General features: G+C 34.0%; 1 protein-coding gene across 20 annotated transcripts in view; it reads left to right on the top strand.

Moving 5' to 3' along the window:
* The window catches only part of CCDC171 (coiled-coil domain containing 171), a 378,190-nt gene that overhangs the window by 83,580 nt on the left and 269,193 nt on the right, over positions 1-25,417 (top strand). For 18 of the 20 annotated variants that reach the window (XR_014265395.1, XM_082467922.1, XM_082467938.1 and 15 more), the window contains 3 exons: positions 10,458-10,550; positions 14,054-14,214; positions 22,023-22,161. The exons of 1 other annotated variant lie outside the window; for it this stretch is intronic. Coding sequence is in view for 18 of the 19 variants with exons in the window: in XM_082467922.1 (XP_082324048.1) it covers positions 10,458-10,550; positions 14,054-14,214; positions 22,023-22,161 (393 nt within the window). In the remaining variant the exon portion in view is untranslated. The remainder of the gene's footprint in view (positions 1-10,457; positions 10,551-14,053; positions 14,215-22,022; positions 22,162-25,417) is intronic. One more of the 20 variants, XM_082467940.1, reaches the window with a different exon arrangement.

A 25,417-nucleotide genomic window follows, 5' to 3' on the forward strand; every position in this document is an offset into this window, starting at 1 on the left:
AACTGGAAGTTTGTACCTTTCACTGCCTTCATCCAGTTACCCCTCCCCTCACCCCTCTGCCTCTGGTAACCATAAATCTGATCTCTTTTTCTATGAGGTTGTTTTTGAAGTATAATTGACCTACAACACTATGTGAGTTCCTATTACACAGCATAGTGATTTGATATTTCTATACATTTCAAAATGATCACCATAAGTCTGGTTATGATTTGTCACCACTCAAAAAATATTACCTAGTTACTGGCTATATTCCCTATACTATACATTTCATACCTGTGACTCATTTATTTTGCAGCTGAGAGTTTGTACCTCTTAATCTCCTTCACCTGTATCTTTCTTCCCCTCCCATGCCCTACCCTTTGGCAATCACCTGTTTGTTCTCTGTAGCTATAACTTTTGTTTTGTCATGTTTGTTCATTTGTTTTGCATTTTTAGATTCCACATGTAAGTGAAATCATATAGTATTTGTCTTTCTCTGTCTGACTTATTTCACTTAGGTTAATACCGTCTAGGTCCATCCATGTTGTTGCAAATATCAAGATTTCATTCTTTTTATCGATGAGTAATATTGCATTTTTTATATATATATATATAGATATCTATCTATCTATCTATATATATCTCACATCTTTATCCATTCATCTGTTGGTGGGCACCTAGTTTGCTACCATAGCTTTGCTGTTGTTAATAATGCTGCAGTGAACATAGGGGTGCATATATCTTTTCTAACTAGTGTTTTTGTTTTCTTTGGATAAATACCAAAAAGTGGGATTGCTGGATCATATGGTAGTTCTATTTTTTTATTTTTCTATTTTTAACTTTTTGAGGAATCTCCATACTATTTTCCATAGTGGTTGTACCAGTTTACATTCTCACCAATTGTGCATGAGGGTTCCCTTTTCTTTTTTTTCACTTTTTTAAAATATTAAAAAAGGTAGACAGCATAGTATAATAAACCTAATGGTACCCATCACCAGCTTCAAAAATTACTCATTTATGGGTTATCTTGAATCATTCATACCCCTACTCACTTTCCTTCTTCCCATATTATATTGAAACAAATCCCAGGCATCATATTTTAACCATAAATATTTCATTGTGATTTCTAAAAAATAAGGGACCTTTTATTTAGAACCACATTATCAATATCAAACTTAAATTAACAGTAATTACTTAATATAATCAAATATCCAGATATTATTTAAATTTCATATTGCTACATATATGGCATAAAAATGTATGTATGATTACAGGTTGTTTGAATCAGAATCCCTAGTAGGTCTACACATTATAATTGGTTGATATGTCACTTAAGTCTCTCAATCTATAGGTTCTCCATCTATAGCTTTCTTTTTCCCTTGTATTTGTGAAGACACCAAGCTATTTCTGCTATAGAGTTCCCACTAACTATAAAATTTCAGAACATCAAAGATAAACAATGATTCTTAGTATAGATTTTTTTGTGTTCAGTGTGCAGGGCATTTGGTGGCCATTTTAGTTAGGAGACTCATGATCTTTATTTTGTGTAATTCTCTTGTGTTATTTCTTCATAATTTCCTCCTCAGGGTTTTTTTATTCTCTCTTTCTTGGGTTTTTAATTGTTCAGTTGGTAGACCAACTGGTTGATGTTTTGCTTTTCTTACCTTTTGTTGTCTTTCTCTTTGTATTTTTGTTGTTGTTGCTTTGTGGGAGATTTACTTGACTTTTCTAATCTTCTAATTGAATATTTTATGTTTTCTTTTTAGTTTCTGAGGGCTTTTGTTCTCTGTACCATTTTTACAGCATCCTGATCCTATATTATGACTACTGTATTCATTTGTTTATTCAGAAAACCTTGAGAGTGTCAGGCACACTTTTGGGTGTTTGAGGCATAGCAGTGAACAAAACAAAGCCTCTTCCCTCTTGAAATTGACACTCTTGTCAGGGAGAGTCACACATGAAATGAAATAGAATATGATAAGCCCTATGGAGAGGAATGAAGGAGACGAGGGGAGTAATAAATGGTGGGGTGGAATGGTTACCTTCTTGTGTTAGTGGTCAAGGAAGGCTGACTAGATAAGATGGCATTTGAGCAGAGACCTGAAGGAAGAAAGGGATTGAGCCATGTGGCTATCTGGAGGAAGAGATTCTAGGTAGAAGGAATAGAAAGTGTAAAGGCCATGAGATGTGAGTGTGCTTGGAAAGTTTGAGGAATAGCAAGTAGGCCATTGTGATTGAAATGTATTGAGCAAGAGAGAGACTAGTAGGGTGTAGAGAATGGTAGGCAGATGTTATAGAGTCTTGAAGGTCTTTTGGAGTTCACTGTAAGAACTTTGGCTTTCTTTCTGAGATGGAAAGCCATTGAAAGGTTTTGAGCAGAGGAGTGACATGTCCCCTCTAATTTGTTTTAAAAGCATCATTCTGTATACTCTTTGGAAGACAGATTGTAAGAGGCCATTTAGGAAACTATTAAAGTAATTAGATGAGAGATTATGGTGCTTTAGACCAAAGTAGTGGTAGAGGAGGTAGTCAGATTTGTATGTGTTTTGGAAGATAGAACCAGTAGGATTTGCAGATTTATTGGACATGGCTTGTGAGAGAAAAAGAAAGGAAGTAAAAGATAATGCCAAAGATTTTGGCTTGAGCCTTTGGGGGAAATGGCACTGTCATTTACTCAACCTGGCCAAGAATGCAAGTGGAGTAAATTCGGGAGAGATGAGGAGTTTGGTTTTAGAGATGTTAAATTTGACATGCCCATGTGACATCCATGTGGAGATGTTGAGTAGGCAGTTGAATGTAAGTATTGGCCTTAGGGAAACCTTACTGTAGAGTGATGAGATGTGCCAAGTATTTCATTGGGAAGTGGTGAAACGTTACAATCCATAGGACTTTTCTCTTTGTTTCTACAAGGAGTGACCTGCTAGTTTCCTCTTTGGTGGTTATCAAATGGAAGAAGGAAATGGAGGAAAAATCTGTGTTTCATACTATTCAGTATACAGAATTTCCCCTGGCTTCAGTCTTGTGCACCAACCCCCCTACCCCTGCTCTGCCCACCCCATGTCCAACCTTGGCTTCAGATTGACATTTTCCAGATAATAAACCTCCAGTTTGTGAGTTTGTGTAGTGGTTAGGGAGGGGTAGTTGTAGGGCTAATTAGGGTGGAGGTGGATGCCTGGAGGTTAAACTCGTCATACTGATGATATTAAAAAACCCCAAACTTTATTGAGATATAATTTGCATGCTACAAATTCATCCATTTATAGGGTACAATTCAGTGTTTTTTAGTATATTCACAGAGTTGTACAACTATCACTACAGTCGATTGGAGCATGTTTTCATCACCTCAGTAAGAAACCCCACACCCATTAGCTATCACTCTCCTCTTTCCCCATTCCTCTCATCCCTAAAAAAAATTAATTTACTTCTGCTTCTATATATTTGCCTGTTCTGAACATTTCATATTAGTGGAATCATGCAGTATGTGGTCTTTTGTGATTTTTTTTCACATAGCAGGATGTTTTTAGGATTCATCCATGTTGTATCATGTATCAACACTTCATTCCTCTTTATTACTAAATAATCTCCCATTGTATTATAGACCACATTTTGTATATCCATTCATCAGTTGATAGACATTTGTGCTGTTTTCACTTTTTGGCTATCATGAATAATGCCTCCATGAACATTTGTGTACAAGTTTTTGTGTGGACATGTTTTCAGTTCCATCTAGGAGTGGGCATGTTTTCAGTTCCACCTAGGAGTGGGCATTCCACTGCCCTAGTGGGCAGTTCCACCTAGGTGACATGATATCTCTATGTTTAACTTTTTGAGGGGCTGTCAGACTGTTTTGCACAGTGGAGGCACCATTTTACATCCCCAGCAGCAATGCATGAGGGTTCCAGTGTCTTCAGATCCTCACCAACACTTGTTATTATTAGTCTTTCTAATTATAACCACTTTAGTGGGTGTATAATGGTATCTCGTGGTTTTGCTTTGCATTTCTCTGATGACTGATGATGCTGAATATCATTTCATGTGCTTATTGGCCATTTGTATATCATTGTAGAAATAGCTATTCAGATCCATTATACATTTTTAATGGGTTCTTTGTGCTATATGATTGTCAGATGTTTTAATGAGGAAAACGGAGTGTGGAGTATATAGGAACTCTCAGTAATAATGCCAGATTATGAACTTGGCAAAGATAAATTACTCATACGCTTACCACACATGGTCTAATTTTATATAAGTTTAGAGAAAGAAATTTAAAAGTGAGATTATATTCCAAGTAATATTTTTAGCTTATTTGTCATTTGTGCTGAACGTTTTTTCAGGCCAGAAAATTCAGGAATGCATCATCATATTTTATATCATCATTTTTAATATCATGTGGTTTGTGGATGGCCTATTAGAAAAGGATTAGAATAAAGTTCTGAATATACTTAGAATTTAAAAAGATCATTTAGAAGTCACTTTAGGATGCTATAAAACTCTATGATCATCACTAAAAACATTTTAATTGCCTTATAGGTATGAAGAAGTGCTAGGTAACTGCGATTTTTGTTGATAAGATTCTTGATAAGTCACTTTTGACTCAATTGAGGTAGTGTCTAATGCCTAAACTTTAGGATTTGTTTTTGGATAACTCAGTATTGATTTTTTTTCTTGTAAAATACTTACTTACCCCAATTTCTTACTTTTTTTTTAATTGATTAATGTTATAAATATAAAATTGTTTTAGACTAGTTTTATATTGAGTTTTTTCTTAGCTATTCTGTAAATACTTTTTATAATACCAGGTCTCTGCTTTCGGAGAATTTGAAGCTTTGAGGGTGTCCAGAGAGTCTATTTTTATTCTATTTATAAGAATTTTCTAAATGGACAAGTATAGTCCTGTGACTTATCTACAATTCTTCATGTTTAGACACCTTACAAAGTTTTGCTTTATATTTAAGTGAATGTATTTTGTATTGGCTCTTTGACCAGATGATGACATAATGAAGGAGAAGTTAAATTCCTAGAGAGCAGTTTATGTAGTTTTACATTCAGTTGTGGAGACATTAAGTACTAGTAATTCTAGGTACTTATAATCATCATTGGTATTTTTAAAAAAGGATTAATATAAAATAAAATAATAATAAAGAGGAAAATTGTTAAAATTTTAATTTAATAGAACACATTATTTAATGTCAGTAATATCAGACTAAAGCAACTAATAGACGTTTAGCCTAATAAATGTTTTAAATTTTAATGAAGCTTAAACAGTTACATTTCATGAAGAGGTGATTTCTTTACGTGCCTGGGCCAAAGAAGTTTATATATGTGTGTGTGTGTGTGTGTGTGTGTGTGTGTGTGTATAAAAACTTAAAAAAATCTGATACGCTATAGACCATTGTGTGACTTAATCATCTTAACATGGATCAATGTTTTCTTAGATTAAAAAAATAACAAATTCCCAATCCAATTTTCTAAATGTGGTGCTGGATACCAGAGAACCAAGGGAAAAGTGAACTGGAAAAAGAAATATCCGTGGCTTTTATAAACCTCTTTACAACTAGGGGAGGGTTTTTTTTTTTTTTTTTTTTTTTTTTATCATGGGAAATAAGTTTAACTCAATAAGAAAAGAGAAAAGAGAAGATGCAAACCTAATTCTGAGTGAACTGAAGAATCTCATGAAGATTACAGTGGAGAGAGAGCAGTCTGCAAATAAATTCTGAATTGCTTCTGTCAGTCATATTCTATATTATGGTAACATAAAGAAGGGTAGAATGTAGTTTTTTTACTTACACATATACCATACTCAAGTGAAAAAGGAAAAGAAAAATGATTCTCACCTTTTGTATTGTCCCTGAAGCAACCTCATATGAATCCTCTTTTTAAAGCCATCATGTGTTTGTAGGAATGATTTTTAAACACCTGTTTGTGTTGATTACCAACTATAAAAGGTAAATAATGAAATCACCTGGGTTATACTATTGTGCTTATAAGTATTATACATTTTTGTATTTATGTTCATAATGGATTTTAAAACTGGAAGTTCATTAAAAATTTTGTTAAATACTGAAGTTTTTACTGCTAGGAAAGGTAAAGATGATTTTAAAGATGCTAAATTAATTTATTACCATGCCAAACAATTTGTGGCTTGTAAATTCTGTTCCTTAGAGATTCTGACTCTCTAAGATATCTTTTTTGGTAACAAAAAATACTTTGAGATCTTCAGTTTAAGAGCTCCAAGTATAGTAACTACTCTTGTTTTCTCCCACACAGGTAGGGAATAAGGATTGTAGTTAATTGTCATTAATTGTTAACACACATTAATATATTATTTATAACCACTAAAATATAATACATATACTTAGTACTAAAATAACCATTATAGAATTAATCAGTCCCTTAGAATCATCTTTTTGAAGATGGATTATTACTATATTGGTTACTTGTAAGAGTTTTCATTAATGGGAAATATCAGGTGATAAAATCTGGAACAATAGTTAAATAAACAACCACTTCCTATTTATACAGCTATTGATATTCTGGGGTAAACTTTGTACAACTGTTTTGGAACACACTATTGAGAAGTCTCTGATTGGTAGGTACTTGTGTGATATTTCCTCCCTTATTTTTCTTGATGTCCATTTTAGTGGGCTAAATTTCATATATCAAAGTTTTTCTGCTTGACTAATCCCTTTAAGTTCATGTATATCCTCTGGGCTGGGTATATTCTATTTGAGGAGGCAAGAATGTAGTAGGAGCTGTTTTTGCCCAGTGTCTCAGCAAATTCCTTGAACACATATGTTTTCATAATTTTTGTGAAACTTTGGAACAGGCCCATGGAAGCCATGGGAGCAGATGTGGTGTGGAGAACAAATGTGGTCTGGATGTGTTTCGTTAGTTCTGCTTGTGAATTGGAGTTGGCGGCTCATGCCCTGTGTTATGATAAAATAATGTTTTCTATGTTACCTTCTTCAAAGAATGAACGCTCACTTTTCTTAAGTGGAGTAGACTATCTAATTGAGCTTATTGTGATTTAGTGAGATACAAATCATAAAATAAAAAAAATTGGGTACAATGAACACAGAATTTACTGGAATAAAAATAAAAAAATTTGGGTACAATGAACACAGAATTTACTGGAATAAAAATCTCTTGGCAGTATATTGCAGTCAGAAAGGACGTGACAGCCAGCTAATAAATGATAAAATATGTGATCATTTTGTGTCACATAAAAAACTCTGATGTTCATAGTATTAGGGAACAGGCAGTATATAGTGTAATCCTTGTACTACAGGCAAATTTATATATAGTTAAATTGGCCAGTGGTATATATGAATTTGTGTTGGATTTTGTACTTTAATCTGAATTCTCTTATGCTTTCTGCTCTTTCTATGTTGATTATATTAGGATTGGAGACTAATGAGTGACAGATAGTGATTGTTGTACTAGTTCTCTTAGGTGATACTGGAGAAAAATATTTGTGAACAGCAAGTTGATGTTCCTCTAGCACCCTCTGCTGGAGATAAGAATTAATTCGCCAGACTAGAAGATTTTTAAAAAATATTTATTAGGAGGGCTTTAATTATGTCAACAAAACACACTCTTGGAAGAAATTTGTTTAAATATGTGAAGATTTTTTTTGCTGTCCTTACTGATTAATTTATTGTTTTAGTAATAATAAACAGTTCATAAATTTGTTTTCTTCTGGACATTTCATTTAAAACAGGAAGGTATGGAAATAAAGGTGTGATCTCTGGTTTATTATTTCAACCCGTTTGATTTTGGTTTAGGCAGAAAAAAAAAGTCTTTGTGACTTTTGGAGTGAAATCAGATAAATTGATTAATATGACAAAATGTACATGAAAAATGAAAAATTTGCCTCTTTTATCATGGAATCACTGAATATTCTGTATTTTAATAAAATATAACACTTATTTTGATAAAACTATGTAAATGCCTTTTGGAATATGAAAGAATATATTAACATTATTAGACTGGTTTCTTCTATTTGCCCTTTATTAGCTTTTTGCCTGCTTTGATCCTTTATTCTCAATGTCTATGGGTTATTTCCTTGACACTGGTTAGACTTCTTCTGACTTGCAGAACCTAACACAGGTATTTTGAATATTGAGAAAGTTGACTTTAGTTCTTCAAGGACAGGAACTTCATCTTGTGGCATTACATTAAAAAAATTTTTTTTTACTAGTATTGGCCCTACCTAGGGTAATACTCATTTTAATCTGGCTAACCATTAAGAATTTTTCTGATCTAGTATGTATCATGCTTCATACCTACAACCAGTGGGGATCCCTTGTTCTAGGATTCAAAGTCAGCACTGAGAGGAACTTTTAAACAGAAATGAAGAAGCTTGACATAGGTGGCGGTCACTTCTTTGAAATGTCATTGGTTCTTACACTTAGGGATTCTTTTTATTTTTTATTGAGATATAGTTCACATATTATTGAATACACTCTTTTAAAGTATGCAGTTCAAAGTTATGAAACCATTGCCACTATCTGATTCTGGAACATTCTTATCACCCCAATAAGAAACTTTATGCCCATTAGCAGTCAGTGCTCATTCCTTCCTTCCCCTGTTCCCAGCTATTGGAAACCACTCATACACTTTCTATCTTTATGGATTTGCCTATTCTGGCCATTTCATATAAATGAAGTCATTTAATATGTAGTCTTTTGCGTCTAGTATCTTTCACTTAACATATATTTTCAAGGTTAATCTATGTTGTGGCATGTGTTGGTACTTAATTCCTTTTTTATGGCTGAGTAATATTCCATTGTATGGATATACCACATTTTGCTTATCCATTCATCAGTTGATGGGCACTTGGGTTTTTTTCACCTTTTTTGTGTTTATGCTCTGCACTGTGGCAGACATAATAGGAATATGTTTTGCTCAAGGAAAAGTGTAGTCATTTCTTACTTATCCACAGACCACTTGATTAGTTTTTGGATTATCCTATTTTTATTTATGCCCCTTCTGGTTGTGATACATTACCATCTCTGTCTGTATGCAAAAAAGAAATGGTGGGAGAAAAGAGGAAAAATCAAATTAATCAAGCCGAGCATTTAAAGAAACCTTTAGCTAAGGCTAAATGACAGAGTAAGTATAACAAATAGAAACATTTCTTGCCCAAATTTTATCTAAGAAAGGAAATTAAATTACTATTGTCTTTCTCTTTCACTGTTTAACTCTCTATATTTGACAGACAGGACTCTACGTGTGGTGGGGCTGACTCCAGCTTGAAAAACTAATAAATTAGACTTTGGCATAACAAAAACTTTTGCTATATGAAAGACACTAACGTTAAGAGAATGAAAAGACAAGCTGTAGACAATATTTGGGAGTAAATATTTGCAAATCACATACCCAACAAATGACTTGTATCCAGATTATATAATGAATTTTCAAGATTCAATAATAAGAAAACAAACAGCCCAATTAAAAAATGAGAAAAAGATTTAAGCAGAAACTTCACCAGAAAAGATATACAGATAGTAAATAAATACATGAAAAGATGCTCAATGTCATTAGTTATTAGGAAAATGAAAATTGAAACTAAAATGAGATACCATTACATTCCTATTTGAATGTCTAACCCTTGCCCCCAAATAACCCAAAAGACTACCATGCCAAGTGTTGGTGAAGATGTATGAAATTGGAAACAATTTGTGAAACAGTTTGCCAGTTTCATAAAACATTAAACATACACCTACCATCTGACCCAGTCATTCTGTCCTTCACTATTTATCCTAGAGAAATGAAAGTGTATGTCCATACAAAGATTTATATGCAATTGCTCATAGCAGATTCCTTTGTATAGCCCTAATATATAGCCCTATATATATTCCTTTGTATAGCATCCAATTCAAATGTCCATCAGTAGGTGAACTGATAAACCGATTGTGGTGTATCAACACAGTGGAACACTTTAACAGTAAAAAGTGAACTATTGATATGTGCAACCACATGGATGAAACTCAAAATAATTTTGTGGGGAGAAAGAAGCCAGGCAATAAATAGTATGCACTATGTGATTCAATTTATATTGAATTCTGGAAAACAGGAAATGATCTATAGTGACAAAAAAGCAGATCAGTGTTTACTTGGGGGTAGGGGTGGGGTGGTGAGGACTGGATGAAGGGATTACCAAGGGACACAAGGAATCTTCTGGGGTAACGGAAATATTTGTCTATCTTGATTATGGCAATGATTTCGTGGGTGTATATATACAAAACTTACCAAGTTATACAATTTCAATATGTGTAATTTATTACATGTAAAGTATAACTGAGTAAAGAAAAAGAAAACAAGCTCTGGAGCATTCTTCCCGAGCATGATTTTTGCAACATGACTTTTATACTCTTGCAAATGAAAAAATGACGCTGTAGTAATCCAAAGTGTTAATTACAATATAGTGGTCTATATTCAATTTAAATTCCAATGTTTAAACTTAATGCTTTCAGGCAACTACTCTAAGAGTGAGGAAATTAGAAGAAAATATTGAAGCAGAGAGAGCAGCACATTTGGAATCGAAATTTAATTCTGAAATTATTCAGGTAAAATGTGAACAACATTTTTTTTATGGATTTTATTAAGCTGGGAAGAACAGCATTATGTTCAGAGAACTAAGGTGTGCGTTTAGAACAGGTAGCATGTTGTTAAAGACACGCGTTATTCTATTTACTATAATGATATAGTTGAAGATAGTCTTTACTCTATTAGAGAGGAGCGGGCACACTACACCCCACAGGCTGAATCTCACCCACTGAGCGTGCTTATGAAGTTTTATCTTGTCCGTGGTGGCTTTTGTGCTACCTTGGCAAAGTGGAGTAGATGCGACAGAGACCTCACGTTCTGCAAAGTCCAATGTGTTTGCCATCTGGCGCGTTACAGGAAGATCTGCTGATCAGAGTGTTCTTTTTATCAACAACCATGGGATGAATTTCTTTTTGAAAACATTTTAAAATATGCACCTTCATTGATTGAGTGCATATCCTGTGCATATCACCTGTCACTATATTAAGAGCTGAAGGCATAAAGGTGAATGAGCTCCTTTTGGGACTCAGACATTCCATTACCAGAGATACTGTGTACCTATATGTTGATATATAGGTAGAAATATGAAATACTAAAGTACTATGGGAGCGTAATAAAGAGAAGGATTAAATCTGAGAGGGGAACTGAATGAAGGCATCCCAGGGAAAGCGTCCTTTTCCCTAGGGCTTAGAGAATGAGAAGAAACTCCTAAGATTAGCAAAGGCATTTTAACTGGGGGTTGGCAAACTACTGTCGTGGACCAAGTCTGACCCTCAGCCTTTGTTGTAAATAGTTTTACATAAAGTTCCATAAGTCCAAGTCCATAATTTAATTTGGTTTTTTAAAAAAGACTTAGACTTTTCCCCTATATTAAGAATTAGTTAATAGAATTTGCAGAGTTTTATTTTATTATTTTATTATTTAAACAGGTCTTAATTAGGATGCAACTAATTAAGAATCTTATAATAATTGTTTTTTACTTTTATCTTTAATGAAATGCCTTTTACCTGCAAAATTCTCACACTCATGTATTTGAGTGCATCTATATGTAAAGCAAATTTGTGTAAGTTAAGCTTTTTTTATTTTACAAAAAATGATTGGATTACCCAAAATGGCATTAATAAGCAATAAGTCTGAAGTTTTAAATTCATGCAAGAAGTAGAATTCAAAATTAAGTTTTTCATTGTAGTTATATCACTGGGAATATATAGTTAATATGTATAAAAATGAAAATTGTTACATGTGTATTTTTTACTCATATAATTAAAAATTAATATTTGATACCCAACTTAGTGCTATAACTTAGGAAAAAAGCAAAAGTGTGTATTTGAATCATATATCTATAAATATTGACAAGTACTTTTAGTGAGGTACACCCAGTAACATTCAGTTTCAGACTAGTTTAAAAGCAAATGAGACTACTGAGTTGTAATTAATCACCATCTTACTATAAATGGTAGTTAAAAATATATTTGAAGTATTCTGTTATTAAATTTGGATGCTATGTCATAAAAATGAGAAAGTAGATTCAGAAGAGTTGACTTGGAATTGTTTAAGTCTATTTTTCTTTCAGTTGGATTGGTTTATCATTTGTGATTGAATGTGCATAGTTTCTGAAAGAACATAACAATGTAGATAGAAGAAAATATTTCCTAGACTTATTAATTTTTACTTGTACACTGGGTTTAGACATAACAACAAAGAAAAATAAAGTTTAAAAGACCAAATTTGAAAATGTACAAAGTTGTATCTACATATCTATTCTACTTCCTTACTTTAGTGTAAGAGAATAAGTGTTTCAATTAATCCAAAATAGTTTTGGATAATTAGAAATAATTCTGGTGATTACTATTTGTATGGATTAATTTATGAAATATTTTCATATTTCCTATGCTTCTTTTTTTGGTGAGTTCATTTTTCCTAACTCAGGTTATGTTTTGCCATCCCTGGGAAGCTTGTGTCATACAGAGTTCATAGCTTTTTTCTGATTTCATGGCCCTTTGGGCCTGCTTCTGTGACAGGAAGCACTTGCCTATATTCTCTTATGGTCTGTCCTTTCCTAACAAGAGCTGAGACTGTGTATTTTCATGATGATTGTATATACCGTGAGCACTAGCTCATTGCCTGGCACGTATTAAGTGCCTAATAAATATTTATCTAAACACTTATTAAATAGTTATTACATATTTATATTTAATGTTAAATACATGTTAATATTAAATAAATATTGTCTCATTAGATCTTTGTAGCCACCCTGTAGAGTCTGTATATTATTATTATTATTGTTATTGTTAGTATTTACTGTTTACAGATGAGGAGCCTCAGGCTTTTGGAGTTTAATATGCCCAAGGGCATATAAGTTGATTTGTAGAGCTGCGACTCAAACCTGAGACTTATGGTTCTAAAGCCCCATTTTCTATCTAGTGTGAAGCATTTTTTTCCTACTGCCCTCCTTTTTTGAGCTTTAGCAAGCTATTTTTTTATTCTTAACTTAATTTTCTAAAAAGATAAAATATTCACATAGTTAAAAAATTAAAACAAAATTTAGCGATCGAGAACTCTTGCTTTCACTCTTGTCTCTCCTATTGTTCTCTCTTTCCTGCTGTCTATCCTTATTTTTTCCACTTGTTTACCTAAAATATAGCATACTACATACAATAATCTGGACTTTGCTCCTCCCAATATGTATTAACACTACACAGAGAACCATGTAGACAACTTGCTTTTCAAAAGTTATTTTGTAGCCTTTTTATAGCTACAAATTATTCTTTTATGGATATACACTTTGTTTATCTATTCTACTGTTGGCGTATACAGGGAATCTAGTTTTTAAAATGTCTTGTGTAAAATTTCAAGTACATGCAAAAGTAGAGAGAATAGTTAAATGGACTCCCCGTGTACCCATCACTCAGCTTCAAGACTTATCTCACAGGACAATTGTGTTTTATCTATAATATTAACGCTCTTCTACTCCACCACCCCCAGATTATTTTGAAGCAAATCCTAGATATCATATTACTACACCCATAAATATTTTAGTCAAATAGTATTATTTGATAATAAAAATTTTGCTTTTCTACAGTAAGAAATCTCCAGGAATAAAAAGATCTGTTAACTTTCTTAGGCTTATAAAGATGTTCATATAATAATGTTTCTCAAAAGAGAGGAAGGATACTTCCCTCTAGTTTTCAAAAACCACTTAATTTATTATGTTTATAAAAAAAATGTCCAAATGGGTTAGTAGATCAAAATTAGGCACTTTGATGGGACGCATTATATTGTATTCGCCTGTCCCTTTTCATAGCACAGTTGAGTCTGTATTCTTCCACTCTTCTCTTCCATTACACATGTTGAGAAAGGGAATAAACTGCCTTTTGTTTATTTTCCTTTTTTAAACCAAAAACAGAAAGAAAGACTTGTTTGGATGAATGATAATCTGCTGTTTGATAAAGTATTCTACTCAATTTGAGATTGGTGCTAGTGTTTACTTTCTTGCTTTAATTACTTTTCTGTCATCTGGTAGTTACGGATTCGAGACCTTGAAGGAGCTTTGCAGGTAGAAAAGGCCAGCCAAGCAGAAGCTGTTGCTGATTTGGAAATGATCAAGAATGAATTCAAAGAAGTTGAAAGTGCATATGAACGAGAAAAGCATAATGCACAAGAGAGCGTTGCAAAACTAAATATGTAAGTGTTATACTGTAAAACTCTCTAAATTAATATTAAGAGTTTATGAAATCTACATGAGTATGAATGTGTAGTACTAGGTAAATATGGAAATGCTCTGTTGGATTTTCAAGTATCATGGCAATTCCAAGGAGTCTCAGAAATGCAGAAATACTTTCTTATACTAGAAAGTAAATATATTAATGTATTTTATATTTACTGATGTAATATAGTATCTTTAAGGCCTTGACTTCTAGGCCACCTAAAATGGGCTATATGGGAGATGGGTAATGTTTGAGATTTTCATAAACTGTAGAAATAATAGTAAGAGTAATACTGCTACTGGGGCTAACATGTATGTGGCTCACTTCATACCGAGCATTGCATGGTTTTATTTAATTTATAGAACACCCTATGAGGTAGCTACTCTTTTTTATCCCTGTTCTACAGATGTGAAAATTGAGGCCTAACGAGGGTAAGGACACACAGCTAAGTGTAGAGTCAGGATCTTTCTGAGTACTATTGATTTTAACCTTTTTCAGTTCAAATGTCTTTCATCTGAAAAGTTCTGTGAAATTTTTTAAGAAGTTTATAGCTATTTAATATGCTTCCAAAAATAAGTCAATAGTAGACATTTTAAGCCATTTCCTCTCGGAGGATGAAATGTGTACCACCATTGGTACATGATATGATAATAGGTTGATATATTAGAGTTATGTATTTATTTTTAATGTTTATTTCTATTTATGACAGGTAGTAGTTTTCCATTTACAACTGTAATATAGTTTCCTTTTAAAATACTTCATTTAACTTACGATGTGAGTTAATTTAAAGAAAAGTATTATTTAGAGTTGTGAGTATGGCAGAAATTATAAAGATGGCACTTGAAAGACTGAAGTTTGAAAAAATTTAAAACTCTAACTGTGATTACCTTTATTAGTAATGCTTATAATACATTAAATGAGTAGTTCTTAACTGAATTTTCTTGCTTCCTCCAGAATGACTTAAATGACATTCTGTGAACATTATTCTAAGGACTTATGCTCCTTTATTTCCTTTGAATCATATCTTGAATCTGCACATTTATATATAAATATGTTTGAAGGGCCTTTATGTAGCATATAGTACAGGCTTCTTTACTGTTGCTTTGAGGTAATGATTATGACCTACTAGTGAAACTGGAAGAAGTCAGACTGTACTCCCAACAATTAAAGCTTTCCAGGAGTGAAATAATAGGCTTCTTTGGGGAACTAGTGAACTCTCTGCCTTGGAAAGTTCGAAACAGGGGGTAGATGATTCTTTGTCATGGTTACTGAAGAAAAGAGCTCTGCAAAGGTTGGATTAGAGGAATTTTAAGATAATTCCTAACGTTTAAGCTCTAAGATTTTAACCTATGTACTTTTTTTTTTTTAACATCTTTATTGGAGTATAATTGCTTTACAATGGTGTGTTAGTTTCTGCTTTATAACAAAGTGAATCAGTTATACATATACATATGTTCCCATATCTCTTCCCTCTTGCATCTCCCTCCCTCCCACCCTCCCTATCCCACCCCTCTAGGTGGTCACAAAGCACAGAGCTGATCTCCCTGTGCTATGCGGTTGCTTCCCACTAGCTATCTGTTTTACGTTTGGTAGTGTATATATGTCCATGCCACTCTCTCACTTTGTCACATCTTACCCTTCCCCCTCCACATATCCTCAAGTCCATTCTCTAGTAGGTCTGTGTCTTTATTCCCGTCTTGCCACTAGGTTCTTCATGACCTTTTTTTTTTTTCCCTTAGATTCCATATATATGTGTTAGCATACTGTATTTGTTTTTCTCTTTCTGACTTACTTCACTCTGTATGACAGACTCTAGGTCCATCCACCTCACTACAAATAACTCAATTTCCTTTCTTTTTATGGCTGAGTAATATTCCATTGTATGTATGTGCCACATCTTCTTTATCCATTTCATCCGATGATGGACACTTAGGTTGCTTCCATGTCCTGGCTATTGTAAATAGAGCTGCAATGAACATTTTGGTACATGACTCTTTTTGAATTATGGTTTTCTCAGGGTATATGCCCAGTAGTGGGATTGCTGGGACTCCAGAGCAAATTTTTTCCTTAAGTTTGTTTTTCTATTATTTGTGTTTTGGTACTTGAAAAATTTCACTCAAGTTTTGTATTCCAATAAGCACAAACTAACAGTTCTAAATATTAATTATGTATTACAACTAAGCACCAGCTAACAATCCTAAATGCTTTAATATAATGTCCCTTATCTGTTCTTCATCCCTATATAACTGTACTATAATAGAAGTTACTAATAATATTAATAAATAAACAAGAAACAGTAAAAATTAAGTAGTAATTAAGTCCACGACTCATTGATAGTTTCTGTGACTTCTCTTCCCCCATCCCCTCTTTCTTGTCATTGTATGTCATATGACAGCCACTTCCTTTCCATTTATCAGTGGTATGAGAAGGACTGATATGACATGAGGGGTGATTGGATAAGTTATTTCATTTTCTACTTATACTTCTGATTCTTTTTCAGAATCTTCTTTAAAATCTTTTAGAGTCACAAACTCTCAAGTATTAATTTTTCAAAGTAGTTCTAAGTTTTGGATAATGTATTTCAAAAGGAGAATTGATATTTTAGGTCTTTAAGGTAAATAATACCTTTAATTTACAACTTTGAGAGCAGTGAGTTTTGGGGTAGGACATTGTTTTACCTGTTGGATAGATCTGATTTAGCAATTGGTGATAACGACGTTATAGAGGAAATGCTGCCTGAACCTTGCAGGTGGTTAAGGGTTTTAAGCTTCTGTTTCCTTCCAGGTAGATCTAGTCAGGATCTCACTAAAAGGCAGGAGGAAAAAGCTGTGTGTGTATTTTAGAGTTTTAATTTTGGCCAACAATTTCATAACAATGAATATTCCTGCATGAAACTATTTTCAATGGAATGTATATGTATACATACGTAGATGGACTATACATATGTATACGTATATATTAGATGGAATATATGTATATATTTTAATATATTATATATTAAATATTACATATAATAATATAATAAATAAAATTATTATATATTAAACATATCTTGAAGAACTCAGCTAAGAATTTGCACAACAGGCTATTTTAATGAATACATATAATGTATAACTTTAGAAAGAATATATATTCTCTATATTCCTCTAATTAAATTTTCTTAGTTATAAATTTTTTTTCCATTGAAAACTTATAGTATAAAACTAAAATTTTTCAATAATTTTTTTTATACTTGAAATTTTTCTTTTTTAATTTTTGGCCACACTGTGCGGCTTATGGTATCTTAATTCCCCCACCAGGGATCGAACCTGTGCCCTTGGCAGTGAAAACACAGAGACCTAACCACTGGACCGCCAGGGAATTCCCTTCAACATGTCAGGTCTTCATTAGCTGTGGTAACTGATTGTTGGGCAATGGTAGGGAGAAGATCCTGATAATCCTTAAATCTAGTTTAAGTTTAAATTTAGTTTAAAATAATGCTAGTCAAGGATATGATACTGAACAGACTGAATCTAAATTTATTTATTTTATTACGTTCAGTATTTAGGGACTTCTTTATTTTTCTAAATACATCAATCAAAAGTATAAAAAGAAGTACAAAAGTACTGGGTTGGCCAAAAAGTTCCTTTGGTTTTTAAGTAAAAATAAAAGACACATTTTTTATTTTCACCAAGAACTTTATTGAACAATGTATTCACCATTTTGTTCCACTAACTTCTGCCATTTTTCAGGCAACTTCATAATTCCATCTTCCCAAAACTTTTTATCTTTTTGAGCAGAGAACTTTTCCAGGTGCCTCTTACAGTCTTCCAGGGAATTGAAATTTTTTCCATTAAGAGAATTTTGTAAAGACCGAAATCAATGGAAATCTGAAGGTGCAATGTCTGGTGAATATGGCGGGTGAATCAGAACTTCCCAGCCAAGCTGTAACAGTTTTTGTCTGGTCATCAAAGAAACATGCAGTCTTGCGTTATCCTGATGGAAGATTATGTATTTTCTGTTGACTAATTCCGGATGCTTTTCGTCGAGTGCCACTTTCAGTTGGTCTAATTGAGAGCAGTACTTGTTGGAATTAATTGTTTGGTTTTCACTCCCTTCCAATCCCACCGTATACACAATATCACCTTCTTTGGATGAAGACCGGCATTTGGTGTGGTTGGTGGTGGTTCATTTTGCTTGCCCCACTATCTCTTCCATTCCACATTATTGTACACTTTTCATCACCCGTCACAATTTGTTTTAAAAACGGAATGTTTTTGTTACGTTTCAGTAGAGAATCGCCTGCGGAAAGACGGTCATAAAGGTTTTCTTCGCTTAACTTATGTGGAACCCAAACATCAAAGCAATTAACATAACCAAGCTGGTGCAAATGATTTTCAGTGCTTGATTAGGATATTTTGACTATGTCGGCTGTCTCCCGCATGGTATAACATTGATTGTTCTCAATTAATGTCTCGATTTGATCGCTATCAGCTTCACCTGGTCTACCCGACCGTGGAGCATCATCCAGCGAGAAATCTCCAGCACAAAACTTCGCAAACCACTTTTGACACGTTTGATCAGTCACAGCACCTTCTCCATACACTGCGCAAATCTTTTTTGTGTGTTTCAGTTGCGTTTTTACCTGTCTTGAAATAATAAAGCATAATATGCCAAAAATGTTGCTTTTTTCTTCCATATTCAATATCCAAATGGCTACACAAAAATTCACCAAATTTGATGTTTCTTTTAAATGCACGCTGATATGACAGCTGTCACAATACAGTCTAACAAAATTGTTTCGAATGAAGTTAAAGACAAGTAAGGTGTACTAGAGCCAAATTACTGAAAAAACTGAATGAACTTTTTAGCCAACCCAGTATTATAACTTGTGGCACTATTATTGTTTATATTCTTGGTAAAAGATAGCCTGAAGATGGCTATTTGTTAAAACAGCTGTACTGTTGTCAGATTCTTAGCTGAACTCTTAAACAACAATAACAACAACAACAAAATGGGAATCCAGTAGGAAAGAACGGCTCTTAACTACAAGTTTCCTTCTTCTCCCTTTCCTTTCTTGCCTAAAATCCTCCATCTGTCAAGTCCTGACTCTTCTCTATTGGATTCAAAGAGACTGGGGCTCCCTTGAACCTTCAGTTTACTCCCACCCTACTCATTCCCCTTGGGTGGGGCTGTTGGCAGAAGCATAGGAGCCAACTTCTTTGGGTTGTGCATGAGATTACTGACAGCAAGGGATGTTCCCCATTTCAGTGGACTCAACTTGGACTTTATTTATAAAATAGCACCAAATAACAGGTGCATTTAATTTTATATTTGCTGAGTAATAATTTTTTTAATTAAAATTTGATTTTAATAAAGTTAGCACTTGTACATAATCTAAAAAGTAAAATAGTGCTTTTAAGCTCATGAAAAACCACATTTTGGTACCCCATTGCTTTCTACGACCAGTTTCTGCTCCTTTGAAGCAACCAATTTTAATTCTTATAGCTGTTTCTTCTGATATTTAACTTTGTATTTCTAAATAACATGCATATTGTGCCACTTTTTCAACTTCCACCTCTACATGTTATCTATTGGCCTCAACTTATTTATCTACATTGTACATTTCTACCACACAGCACACACTTATTTCTTCCTTCCTCCCATCCTTTCAGTAGGGTTGTATTTTGGTGTATTTTTCTACATTTTTTTTGGTCCCTCATCTTTATTTTTACTCTATACAACGTTTTATTATATTCTTTGTTGTTTATTGTCTGTCTTCGTATGTGGAGAGGAACTTTGTTTTGTTCATTGCTATCTCCCAAAGTCTAGACTAGTGCTTGGTACACAAGAGCTGCAAAGTAAAGATTTGCTGAATCATCAAACGAATGAGTAGTTAATAATTGTCTCATTTTATGTTGGATTAGTTTGTGTGCACCAATCACTAAGTTATTCTTAAACTGTCTAACAAAATTGAAAATCTCTCATTATGTTTCTATACCTCAGAAATTCTATCATTTTGAGTTTGTTGTAAGATGTATCACTCTTGGACTGTTCTCTCCACCTCCTCCTTTCTGGACGAATTGTTTTATAGGCTCCCTGTCACAGTCATCCCAGGACTTCTCTTCACCATCATCGTTGGCATTCCCTTTACTTCTCTTTTATATTGGATCTCTTGATCTCGTGCCCATCTTCCTTGTTTGATTTACTCCCTTGTGAAGTAGCTTCTTGAGAAATTATACATCAGAGGAAAAATTTTAAAGCTTGCATTCTGAAAATGTCTTTACTTGATCTTTACCCTTTTTCATAGTTTAGCTGGCTGTTTATTCAGTTCTAGTGTCAAGAAGACTGAAGTCATTTGATTCCTGATCTTTGTATGTGGCCCGTGTTTTCCTCTGGAAACTTGTATAGAGTGTATATGTTACCAAGTCTGGAAACAGGCAAATATCTAGAAATGGTTTATTGGTGTTACCTTGTAACACATGATAAAATAATACTAATAATATGTATTTCTGTACTCTATGAACACAATGTGGAATCTTCTCTTTGTTCCCACTGTTCTGAAATTTCATGATGATGGGCCTGGCATAGATTGTTTTTCATTCATGCTGGGCACTCACTGAGCTCTTTCAATTATAGAGATTTGAATAATTCATTTCTGGGAAATTCTCTTATATTATTACTTTGCTGATTTCTCCCTTTCCACTGTCTTTACCTTCTGTTTCTAGAACTTCTGTTATTTATATGTTGGGATTCCTGGATTGATTTTCTTATCTTTTCTCTACTTTGATCCATTTTTGTTGTTTAGTTTTACTTTCTGGGAAGTTGATATCAATGTCTTATCTAATCTATACATGTTTAAATTTTACCCACTCTGCCGTGGAATATCCTTGATTCAAGGAAGAATATACCAAAAGGTTGGCACTAGAATTGTCTCTGTTCCATTCCTAAAGAAAGAAATGTTGACTGTTCAGAGTAAGATCATGTGTTATTCAAAAATTAGCTCTTCATTTGATTATAGCCTGAGTGTAGTGTGGATTTAGTTGTACTGACTCACCCAATCTCTCATATTACAGCTTAAAAGTTATAGGAAACAGATCTACTACATTTATCAGGAAGATATCAGGTTAAAAATAGCGGCAACACTTTAATTTGAATTAAAATTATCCATTTGGTGTATTATCTACAGCAAAATTTAAACTAAAATACTTCCGAACTGCTTGTCATCTTATGTCCAAACAAGAATGTAAATACAGTTTAGCGCTAGCCTGAGCAAAATTCAAATAGTCGAGCAAATCCTTTGAAAAGAAATTTATGTTTTCACAGTGAATATGAATGATTTTTGATTATTCTTGCTTTTGGATTTTCCATGTCACCACACCAGTTCCACTTGCATGGACACTCAGGAGTGAAACATTTGTGTCATTTCTTATGTTATACTTTAATTTGAAAATCATTTGATAGGACTGCTTTCTGTTTTGCGGCAGTCTCTGAGCTAATTGAACTGTGGTGGGTGGGGTTTGTTTATCATAAATAGTGGTGAATCAACACTAACCAGATCTATTTTGCTTATAACCTTGGGTATAGTACAGATATCTGCTATCAAAAAGTGGGGCTATTATTCCTTTAGAGTCTTTCATTTAAGAATGTACAATTCTTTCTATTTGAAAAAATGAGAAGTGACCTTTAAAACCTCTGGGCATGAAACCATGATATATAATACATCTGCCACTTGTGTTAAAGTTGTATAATAGGACCTGATAAAAGCATATTTGAAAAACCTGCTCTCACACTTTAACTTTTCAGATTAGAAAGAGAGTATTTCTCCAAAAACAAGAAACTAAATGAAGAAATCGAGGAACAGAGGAAAGTAATTACAGACCTTTCAAAGAGACTCCAGTATAATGAAAAAAGTTGCAGTGAATTACAGGAAGAACTTGTAATGGTAAGGATAAAAAAGAAAACCCTATGACAGTTACTTTATTGGGTCAAATTTGATGTTTAACAGGTTTTTTTTCTCACTACATGCCATGAGATAATTGTATGAAAGTAATTTTAGTGACATTGATATAAAATTTCAAAACTGGAGATGCTGTTTACAACAAAGCTATACATAATAAAACCTCTCTTCTTTGGAATAATTGGGAAAACTAAATGAATTAGTGGAAAGTCTGAATTACAGAGTGTTTTGAAATTGATTCAGGTTTTTTTTTGTTTTTTTTTAAGTGCATAAAACAATGTTACCTAGATGGAGGTGGGGATAGGGTTTATAATTGGTAGATCTAATGATTTCAAAGACCCCCCCCTTTTTTTTTAATAAATTTATTTTATTTTTGGCTGTGCTGGGTCTTCATTCCTGTGGGTGGGCTTTTCTCTGGTTGAGGCGAGCGGGGGCTACTCTTCCTTGTGGTGCGTGGGCTTCTCACTGCGGTGGCTTCTCTTGTTGGGGAACACGGGCTCTAGGCGCATGGGCTTCAGTGGTTGTGATACGTGGTCTCAGTAGTTGTGGCTCACAGGCTTAGTTGCTTCGCGGCATGTGGGATCTTCCTGGACCAGGGCTCGAACCTGTGTCCCCTGCATTGGCAGGTGGATTCTTAACCGCTGCGCCACCGGGGAAGCCCTATTTTTATTTTTTAAATTTATTTTTGGCTGTGTTGGGTTTTCGTTGCTGCTCACAGACTTTCTCTAGTTGTGGCGAGCGGGGACTACTCTTCGTTGTGGTGCGCCACCAGGGAAGCCCCAAAGACTCCCTTTTATAATCATTTTGAACCTGATCACTCTGTCTCCATTCCCCAATAATCGAGCCTTCACACCATCACCAAATTTATCTTTCTAAAGTATTGATCTGCTCTTGTCACCCTGCATTTATTAAAAAACCATCAGTGTCTCCCTGTTGCTTTCAGAATAAAGTCCAGCTTCTTGTCATGTAATCTAAGGCCCTTTTCTTTGTGGCTCTATGTTAACTTTTCCAGCTTCTTCTATTGCCATTGCCCTCTCTTTATCTTGCTTCAGCCACATTAAAGTACTCTCAGCTTCGTAAACACATTATATATCTTCACAGTGTCTTACGTTTGTTCAGACTGTTCATTTTTTGACCCACATTGACTGAAATGCTCATTCTCTTCTTTTAACAAATTCCTATGTTATCCTGTGATGGTCAGCTCTGAAATTTTGCAGTCTGTGACGCTTACTATGGTTCCATCTTTTCCTACTTTTTCATCCACCTAAAGTCAGAATTCTGCCCCCTCCCAACTTTGTGTTTCCTTAGTTCTTAGTTTAGCATCTTTATCATAACACCAAAATCTGATGTGTATTATCTCTGCCAAGAGATTGAGAGTGCATTGAGGCTAACTTCATTTTACATGCCAAGATTCCACAGTAGTACTTGCCTCAATAAACATTTGTTGGATGGATTTATTTGGTCGATGCACATACTCCTATTCTGCAGTTTGCTCGGAACCCCAAGAGGGAGGGCATAAAGTTTATAGTAATACCCTATTTCCTCTTTGTCTTGTTCTCCACGTACATATCTTCCCCAGAGACTTGGCTACTTCACTTTCAATTATATTCCACAACTCTTAGCCATGTTAGTTACTGAGGAAAATGAATATTTTTTTTCTTGTCCAAAAAAGATGGAAACTCAGGGTTATACTAAGAAGTGGTAGCCAAATCAATGCTGCCTAGTTAGAAAGGTAACAATGACAAAGAAAGTAATGATGGGATAATATTTAAACTCTTTATCATTTTCAAATGACCCAATATTATATACAGACAGGTGGCCCTCTATCTGTCTTGCTTCAGCCACATTAGAGTACTCTTGGCTTCCTAAACAAATTATATATTTTCTTAACTTTCTTGCTTCTGTTTTGGTTGTTCATATTTTTGACCCACATTGACTGAAATGCTCCTTCTTTTCCCATAACAAATGTCTGTATGTCCTCTAATGTTCAACTCTGTCTCCATTTAACTCAGGATATCCAGTTTGTTCTGATAAAGGGATTGATATCATTGCTTGCACTGTGGTTGAATTTGTAGTTTGAGTTCTTTGGATGTGGGATTTTAGAAAGCTTAGAGCTCTCTGTGTGGCATGCTGTAGTGCCTATTCACTGTTATGTGCCATCCTAAACGTCATGGGCTATCCCACTTCTCACTCCTGGTTCAGGAGGGTGAATCATGGTGGAGAAAAACACGTCAGAGTCATTGAGCTGAGTCTTGGTCTTGCTGTAATCAAGCAGTTTGGAAAGTGAGTTATAACTGAGAATGCAATGGTGAAGACATTGTCACCAATATAAGTTGCGTGAATCCTCCTGATTTTGGTCTCCTAGCACTCCAATGACTAGATAAAAGACGACTGGCTGAATTCACCACTGAATTCAGGGTGCTTTGTGATTAAAAATAATTTACTTGGTGCCAACAGGTTTTTACTTTTTAACTTTTACAATTTGGTGGCTGGTCTGAAATAAGGTGAGTTGTAGCTCACTAGCAACCACCGTTTGCTTGTTTGGACCATTGGCACTCAGCCTATAAAGCACTATTGTTCTGACTGGTGGAAGAGCCATTGGGATGTTCAGAAACGTATTCAGGTTGCAGCCTAAGTGATCTACAGTTCACATGGTTCAGCCTAACTATTTATATGCTCCTCTCTGTTTTTTCATCTCTCTTAAAGCCCTAGCTTTATGTCTTATTTTCTTCCATCTTTCTGTTTTCTTGTCCTCCTCTTTTTATCCTTCCTTATTATTAGCTTTCTCTTTTAACTTGTTCTGTGTTATTATTTTTAGAACAGTTGCTTTCTATCTCTTTACGCAACCATAATATGAAATTTTAAAAATATTTAATGAAAATACTATTACTTTAAATAGTAAGTACAGTGTTTTATTTTTTATTAAAAAACTCATCTCTAGCTTTTCCTAAATCATTTTTTGGGTACATATTCCTTTATTTCCTTTTATTTTTTCTGTAGGTTAGTGGCCTTTGAGTTGGGAGGGGAATCTTATAAATTTCTCTCTAAAGAGATATCTGTCAAATTAAAAATTTTAAACCATAAAAAAATGGAGTTTTTTTTAGTTCTGCATCCTCACAGTCTGTTTTTTTGCTTTGAATTCATAATTGTTTTTGACTGAAGAGAAAATGCCTTAACAAGAGGCTTTTACCTTTTGTTTTTGGAAATAAAACTTTGTTTTAATGACATCCTATGATCCTAC

The sequence above is a fragment of the Balaenoptera physalus genome, assembly GCF_965194825.1.
Source record: "Balaenoptera physalus genome assembly, chromosome: 7".
Lineage (NCBI taxonomy): Eukaryota > Metazoa > Chordata > Mammalia > Artiodactyla > Balaenopteridae > Balaenoptera > Balaenoptera physalus.